This window comes from Electrophorus electricus, chromosome 13, assembly GCF_041902795.1.
Source record: "Electrophorus electricus isolate QZ-2024a chromosome 13, ASM4190279v1, whole genome shotgun sequence".
NCBI lineage: Eukaryota > Metazoa > Chordata > Actinopteri > Gymnotiformes > Gymnotidae > Electrophorus > Electrophorus electricus.
Window position 1 is genome coordinate 17,477,823 of NC_137509.1, and position 8,580 is coordinate 17,486,402.

The 8,580-nt window shown below is 40.7% G+C and overlaps 1 protein-coding gene across 1 annotated transcript; it reads right to left on the reverse strand.

The window, feature by feature from the left end:
* Positions 1-1,538: 1,538 nt before the first annotated feature.
* On the reverse strand, positions 1,539-8,487 carry LOC113589909 (neuropilin and tolloid-like protein 1). Its single transcript, XM_027029781.3, has 9 exons — positions 7,794-8,487; positions 7,438-7,491; positions 7,141-7,272; positions 6,768-7,016; positions 5,434-5,475; positions 5,220-5,347; positions 4,743-4,971; positions 3,984-4,097; positions 1,539-3,586 (listed from the first exon to the last, which is right to left on the reverse strand). The coding sequence occupies exons 1-9, from the start codon at positions 7,819-7,821 to the stop codon at positions 3,066-3,068; spliced, it is 1,497 nt and encodes a 498-aa protein (XP_026885582.2). The 5' UTR covers positions 7,822-8,487; the 3' UTR covers positions 1,539-3,065.
* Positions 8,488-8,580: the final 93 nt, after the last annotated feature.

Below are 8,580 nucleotides of genomic sequence, written 5' to 3' on the forward strand. Positions count from 1 at the left end.
AATAATAATAATAATAATAATAATAATAACAACAACAGCAAAGAGTTATAAGATCCCTCCTCATTAGTGCTGTGATTGGCCACTTGTAAAACATAGCTGTGACACAATTTCAAGTGCAGAGTCAAAGGTGTTGAAGGTGTTGACTAATAAAGCACAGGGACAGAAGTCTAAATTAGCCAGTAGAATATTTGAGCTGTACAACACCAAGATTATGAAACACAAGTAGAGAGTATCAATGCACCATGAAGAAATTGGCTTTTCCCTCAATTCATCAGAACAATAGAATCATTTGTTTACAATGTTTAAAATCTTACATTCAGTTATTTCAGGCCTAAGTAATATTTACAGAAAGATAATTACTTCATGTGCAAAGAATGATCCGATTACATTGAAAACCTGAACAAACAGTGTTTGCTTTGATGAATTGGCCTAATTCTTGTGAAGCAGAGAATCAGATTACATTAGCAATATCAAATACAATTTATGTGCCACAAAATAATAAATGCATACAGTGGGGAAAATAATTATTTGATCCCCTGCTGATTTTGTAAGTTTACCCCTTTACAAAGACATGAACAGTATAATTTTAGTATAAGTTTATATTAACTGAGAGAGACAGAATATCAGCAAAGAAATCCAAAATAAAAAACATTAAATAAAAGTTATAAATAAATTTGTATTTGATTAAGTGAAATAAATATTTGATCCCCTACCATTCTGACTCCTACAAACCGGTTATGCGCCTATGAGGCACACAAATTAGTCCTGTCCCTTTAAGAAACTACTCTTAATCTCACGTTATGTGTATAAAAGACACCCGTCACAGAATCAGTCTCTTCATTCAAACCTTGCCACCACCATGGGCAAGACCAAAGATCTGTCAAAGCATGTCAGGGACAAGATTGTAGACCTGCATAAGGCTTTGAATGGGCTACAAGAACATCAGCAAGAACCTTGGTGAGAAAGAGACCAGTGGTGAGAAAGAGACCAGGCACGATAATTCGAAAATGGAAGAAATACAAGATAACAGTCAATCAGCCTCGCTCTGGAGCTCCATGTAAGATCTCACCTCGTGGGGTAAGGATAATTCTGAGAAAGGTGAGGTGTCTGCCCAGAATTACACGGGAGGAGCTTGTTAATGATCTCAAGGGAGCTGGGAGCACAGTCACTAAGAAAACCATTAGTAACATACTTCACTATGATGGATTGAGATCCTGCAGTGCCTGCAAAGTCCCTCTGCTCAAGAACGCTCATGTACAGGCCCGTCTAAAGTTTGCCAGTGAACACCCAAATGATTCAGTGAAGGCTTGTGGTCATGTGGTCAGATGAGACCAAAATTGATCTCTTTGGCATCAACTCGACTCACTGTGTTTGGAAGCAGTGAAATGCTGGATATGACCGCATAAATACCATCCCCACTGTCAAACATGGAGGTGGAAACATTCTGCTTTGGGTCTGTTTCTCTGCTAAGGGTACAGGAAGACTTCCCTCCATTGAGGGGTTGATGAACGGGGCCATGTATCATAGAATCTTGAATGAGAACCTCTTGGCCTCAGCCAGAACATTTAAGATGGGTTGTGGATGGGACTTCCAGCATGTCAATGACCCAAAACATACAGCCAAGGCAACAAAGCAGTGTCTTAAGAAGAAGCACATTAAGATCCTGGAGTGGCCTAGCCAGTCTCCAGACCTTAATCCCATAGAAAATTTGTGGAGGGAGCTCAAACTTTGAGTTGCCAAGCAACATCCTCGAAACCTTCAGGATTTGGAGAGTGTCTGTAAAGAGGAGTGGGTCAAAATCCCCCGAAACGTGCGCAAACCTGGTGACCAACTACAAGAAACGTCTGACCTCTGTGCTTGCCAACAAGGGTTTCTCCACTAAGTACTAAGTTATGTTTTGTTTGAGGATCAAATACTTATTCACTTCATCAAATACAAATTAATTTATAACCTTTATTTAAAGTTTTTATTTTGGATTTCTTTGTTGATATTCTGTCGCTCTCTGTTAAAATAAACATATCATGAAAATTATAGTCTGTTCATGTCTTTGTAAGGGGGTAAATTTACAAAATCTGCAGGGGATCAAATAATTATTTTCCCCACTATAGATAATAAACATATTTCAAATATAAAACAGTGAGGTTCCTTCTAACATCAGAGATATGATGAGGTTGCACTTAATCCCATTACCAGAGATATGATGAGGTTGGATTAAATGCTTTTAATCCCATTATCACGGAGATATGATGAGGTTGGATTATGTGCTTTGACCCAAAGCAATTAGAGATTTGCCACAGTGATCTTGTACTGAACCTAGGAATCATCCTTAATGTCCTTAAGGCCGTTCTTGAGAGTCATTAAGTAACAGTTATCTTTGGGTTTCATAGGCAACTGTAAGTTGTCTGCATAGCAGTGAAAACTGACCTCATGCTTCCTAATTATTTGTCCCAATGAAAGCATATACAGTGAAAGGAGTATAAGCCCTAAAATGAAACCTTCTGGAACACCAAAAGCCATGTGGGCAGAGTTGAAAAAGAAGTTACCAAAGTTCACAAACAAAATCTAGACACACATAGGTCTACATGTTTGCATGCATAAAAAGATAAAGAACTAAAAGGTTGTTATACATGTGAAATATACAGAGGCAGTGATGCTTGTCTTCGATCACCTCACTGAGTGAATGAATGGATGGAGGGTTTCAGTGGTACGTATAAATGCCATTTACTCCATTGACAATCACATTGGCTCTCAAAAGCCATTATGATCCTAAATGGCGCATTAAATATATAGTGCAGTACTACCAAAAGTCTAAAATAAATTTGGCAGGCATATTCCACCACATACACTATTATGTCAAGACATTAAGACTTGTAATTAAATAATACAAAACATATCAGTGGATAAAAGAATCAATGTATTTTGATATACAGTAGGGCTGCTCTATGACTTCTATGATCAAATGACCTTTACAATACTAATCTCACAGAAAGTCGTAATACGCTGATGAGCTCTTCAACAAATCACATTATTTTTTAAATTGTTAATGGGCTTGTCCATACCCACTATCATATGCTGCATGATGGCTCATCCTCCAGCTCACTGTGCAACTCGCATGTCTCGGTAGCGTCATCCTGCAAGTAGCTGTGAATCACCACAACCCTTCCTTGGCTGCGGGGGCTGGTGTGGTGCAGAAGGGGCGGGGCTAATGGTGGGGGCGGGGCCTGCATTTCTTCTAGGTCAGAACTTGTGTCATGCATGCTTAGGTCGATGTGGCTGCTTCGCCCACTGGAGCCGCAGTGGTGTCCGTGCACACATCTGGAGGACGCGTGCTGTAGCCAGAGGAAATCCTCTGGCAGGGCCCCGGCCCCCAGACGCGATGTACATGGCTCGTAGCAGGGCAGCTCCAAGGCCTGGTGCAGGAGGCCGGGGTCAAAGTTGTCATGGCTCATGACACACTTCTTGCGCGGCTGCTTGACCTGGATGACAATGGACGCAGTAAGCAGGAGGAGCACTACACCACAGGTCATGCCAATAATGGTCACATTGGTGCTGTCCAGGGTCTCCAAGATGGTGGCTTTCCTTTTCTCTGGGTAGAAATGCAATGAGACCAGACATTGCAATAAGACCAGAGCTCTGCAAAAGGGTCCCTTCTTGCTTCCTTTAATCAAATCTGACATACATACATACATACATACATACATACACATATATATATATATATATATATAAAATATGTGATACAATGATAAGAATGCAGATATTTTCTGGTTGCTGGTTCTAGTGAGAAACTGCTAACAGTGTAATCTGAAAATTGTTATCTGGAATTAGAGCATGATGCATTATACAAAGATGAAAGCTACACACGTAAACCTATGTTTTTCACATTTGTGAACTGTTTTCCAGGATTTTTTGCATGTCTGAATGATAGCAAGTCAGTGTAATGCTCAGTGTGGAATTTTTCATATACTAACTGGGCAGCATACCTGTGCATCCGTTCTCATCCCACGGATACACACAGTTCTGTATCCCATTGCAAACCAGTGTGTGGTTAATACACATGTTGCTTTGGCAGAAGTAAGCATCTCCGTCACATGGCGCTATGAAGCATACAGAAGAGGAATACTGTCAGTGCCGCATGGCCGGTGTGGCAGCCTTAATTATGTGCAGACATCAAAATGTGAAAACACTAATTCAGAGGTATTCAAATCTGGACCTCACATGCAAAATCCAGCCCTGTTTTTTTGTAATCAGGGGCAGTGATAGCTCAGTGGTTAAGGTACTTGACTTGTACTTGACTTGGACGGTTGCTGGTTCAAGCTCCACCTCTGCCAAGTTGCCACTGTTGGGCCCCTGAGCAAGGCCCTTAACCCTCAATTGCTCAAGTTGTACTCAGTTATAATTGTAAGTCGCTTTGGATAAAAGCGTCAGCTAAATACCATAAATGTAATCACATATAGTTAACTTATGCCATAGAATATGAACACAAATATTCATGTAACAGCCCTCAGGATCCAGGTACAGATTTTTCACTCTCCCTTTAACTAGGAGTCGGGGTGTTCAACTAACTGCCAGTGATCCCAAAATCTACCACCGGAAATTGGACTTGTGCCCTGGAGTTGAGCAACTGAACCGAACACTGAACCAGAACACTGCACTAGCATTGAACAAGTTCACATTGCTAGCATTTTAGTGTGGTTGTTAGTGTGGCCAAATACTGCGGATGAGTTGAGGGAGTGGCTCACGCTCTCGGAAGGTGGTGAAGAGGATGCGGAAGTGTCCACTGCGGCTCCCCTCATCTGCCCACATACGCACAATGCCCACCGCCGTGAGCAGCATGATGTCACTGGCCACCGTGCTGCAGAACTTGTTCTTCAGGTGCTCCACGGAGCTGCTGCCATCATACACGGCCACGAAGTTGCGCTTGCATTCGTTGGAGTTCTGCATCTCGTACTCCAGGAAGCGCAGGTAAATCTGCAGGAGATGAGAGGCAGGGCGAGAGGTGGGGTAAGAGGTGAGCTGCCAACACACACATAGTTCATACCTCAATGAGATCCACAATTCCAAATCATTTTCAGTCTAAATTTAGGACTAGCCTTGGAAATTTGTCCTGAATGTTATGTATGATTACCTGAGCCATGGAAAATTCTGTAATATGCCTCCTAAAGTGTGACAGGAAAACAGGAAGGAAGAGCGTGAGTATTCTGGGAGGGGAGGTTTACCTTTGAGCCAGGCGGTGCGCGGATGAACCACCTGCAGTCTACCGCCTCCGTCTGCATGATGCCAACTTCCTTCATCACCAGTGCAGACTCCACAATTCCCTCAGGCCCACTCATCTCAAACTCACATGCTGCAACACCAACGAAAACCAGGAATCCAACGATCACCCATGCTAACGAGTGCTGAGTCATTTGGGATGAGTAAGATTGGACTTACGTGACAATGACAGGGGGATGTTGAAGTCTTTAAAATCAGGATCTGAAGAGTGAGCAGAGTGTTCCATAGTGTAGGACTGAAACAGACTGGGATTCTAAAATAGTTAAGCAGTTAAATATACGTTTACCTAAGAGAATTCCCAAGGGCATATTAAACATGTTATCCAAAGGTTAAGACACGCAATATCAGCATTAAAGCACAAATGATACAGGGGTCATGTAACAAATTAATGGTAGCCATGCATTCTCAGTTCAGACTAACAGTAGCAGAAGCAACATCAGTTCAGGGCTAATGCATGTTGTGCAGGTTTTGCACAACCTTGAAAGAACTCAGTGCAATCACCGTCTTTCTCTTACATGATAACTGTGTTGTAGGATTAGAGAATCAGAAATGAGGATGTGAGGCCTCACAGTCATGATTGCATGTAGATTAATAATCCTCAAATCAGATTTGTGCAGATTAGGTTGCCCTATTGCATGAGAATTGGTGGAATAACTTTTTTCCTTAATAGATTTCTATGAACTTTTGATCCTTCTTTCTATGTAAGATTAATGCTAAAATGCAAAATACATTGCCAAGTACTTTTGTATACAAAGTATTGTAATATTTCAAAATTCCTTGGTGGATTTCAATCTAAAATTCACCCAGAGATCCTCACTAATCCTCTCATGGTTTCTTATCTTCACTGCAGTCTGGCATGGATTATTCAGTATGCTGGTGAAACAAAGTAAGCACGTGCAGGACTGCCATGAGCTCTACGTTTATCATAACCTGCATGCCCTTGGAGGGCAGGCAGTGTGCAGCTATGTGCAAGATGCGTTCCAAGTGAACATATTCATTCACTGACCCGTGCACTGTGTCTGCAAGAAAACCTACGCAAGATGCATCAAATAGTCCATAATGTACCGCATTTGTGGAATTTTTATATCAATTACATGAGGGCAGAAGGATGCTTTTGGTCAGGGTTTTTTAGATATCTGGGATAAGCGTTTAGATAAATGACACTGATCTTTGTCCAGTTAGTCAGTAATCAAAAATCACCAAAACATGTTTCAAAACTCAGCTGGTGGAATAAGATGCCCTGATCGTTGTAGATGGTTAATTTATTCCAAATGGCTTCATATGAGTTTATAAAGAGACTAACTCAATTGCTAAGTGTATTTATATCATTTTGGCTATAGAAGTTTAGAGGTTTCGCTCATTTGAGCCTACTTCAATTATTTGTTCATGAAAACTATTTTCCTCTTTTTTGTTTTAGGGTCTGTTTTCCACTTTTTTATTGTAAGGTCTATTCTTTTGTATGCCAGTCACATGACTGTAATCGCTGTTCTTACCTTGAGTGAAATTGTATCTTGCAGAGAAGCCAGTGGCCTCTAGTTCACTGTCTGTGACAAATTTAATCCAGAGGTATTGCCCACTTGACCTGATGTACAGTGGGCTCTCCTGTCCACAGTATCGGCCAATGATGGGGGAAAAACTGAATGGACCATCCCTGACCTCAATGTGGTCGAACTTACACTCCCATGATGGCTCTATAGAGTACTTTTCATAGAAGTACAAATCGATACATTGTCTCGGAGGAGCTGAAATGACATATAAGATGTAAGCAACAATATGCAACCTATAGAACCATATGAGAAGACTGCAGGCACACAAGCGAAACCTCCATTCACAGTTGCTGATACTCTAAGTATTTTGCACACTTACCTTCTATTATGTAACTGCATTCTCTGTCAGGAGGATATTGGTCAGGATGGTTAGGAGATGTGAAAGACCCTCCGTGAGCCTCTTTAACCCAGGTGCCACACAGACCTGGTGTCACCCCAGAGTTGTTTATAGCTGAAATACACAGTAAGTGATTCGTGTCTTTGGACCAGAGTTTTATGGAATACCAAGATAAACGACTGTGTTTAAAATTCAAGTAGATATTCCACAGTACAAAAGGGACCCATGGGTCTTTCTCGTTAAACTGAAATAGGCTTTACTGTGCATGACTGGTGGTACCTGTAGCCTTCTTTGACCCCATAGGTGCTCCAGAGGAGACCAGTGTAATGAGAGCTGCAGAAACAACGTAAAAGCAGATCAGCAGCTTAGTCGCTATTTGCTTTCACTATGCAGAACTCTTACATTTCTCATGTTGTTTGATGATTCACTACAATGCAGCAAAGACACTAAGCTGTTTCAACTATACTGAGTGTGCTTCAAGAAATAAAGGAGGGAAAGTATTTGAAATACATTCTTGTTTAGTTCAGTGTAATTTTATACTATAAAACATGAAATAATTGCATACAGATTGCAACTTTCTTAAAAATACTACCCTGCCATTCCTAGATTTGGGTGTTACTGTATCAATAACTTACCAAGAAGCAATTTTCGACGCGAAACCATGGCTCGGTTCGGGGTTTCCAATTTTGAATTCCACAAAATACAAATTACAATGTCAGATTTGGTGCCGAACACATTGTTGGGTGCGCAGTAATGTCATTTATGAGACAGAAGTGACAGCGCTACATGTCCACCGAATCAACAGAACGAGTTGGCGATTCTCAACTCACTACAGCGGAAACAAGGTGGAGACGGAGCGGATTAAATTACTTGTCAGCAGGTTCGCGTACATTTAGGAAAACGGGGACAAGAGTAATTCTATAATAATAGTAAAGGCTAATAGTATTCCTGACGAATTATGAAACGCGAATCTTTTATGAACAAGATGCATTTCTTAACACATAAACTTACAGAAGACTGGAAGATACGATTTTTAAATGTTTTAATTTTTTAATCAGCATATGTACATCAGTATTTTTGGGTTATTTTGGTGGCAAAATGTTTTTGTTGCTGTTGTGTTTTTTTTGCATAAAGAACTGTATTCTCAAGCGTGTATCAACTGCTTGGAATATGTCTACTGATTCAGGAACTTTTTTTGCGGGGGCGCATACATTCACAATCAAACTACTGAAATCCAACGCACACGGTCCAGACATCTACCACATGCTGTGTACATTTTATGTTCTTAAAATGTTTATATCTGAGTCATGTTCACTAATCACTGTCGTATTCGAGACAATTGTAAATACTATGATTACTTAATGAAATTCCCAAAAGCATAAATAACACTAATGAATAAAGATAATGGGACTACAAAACCAC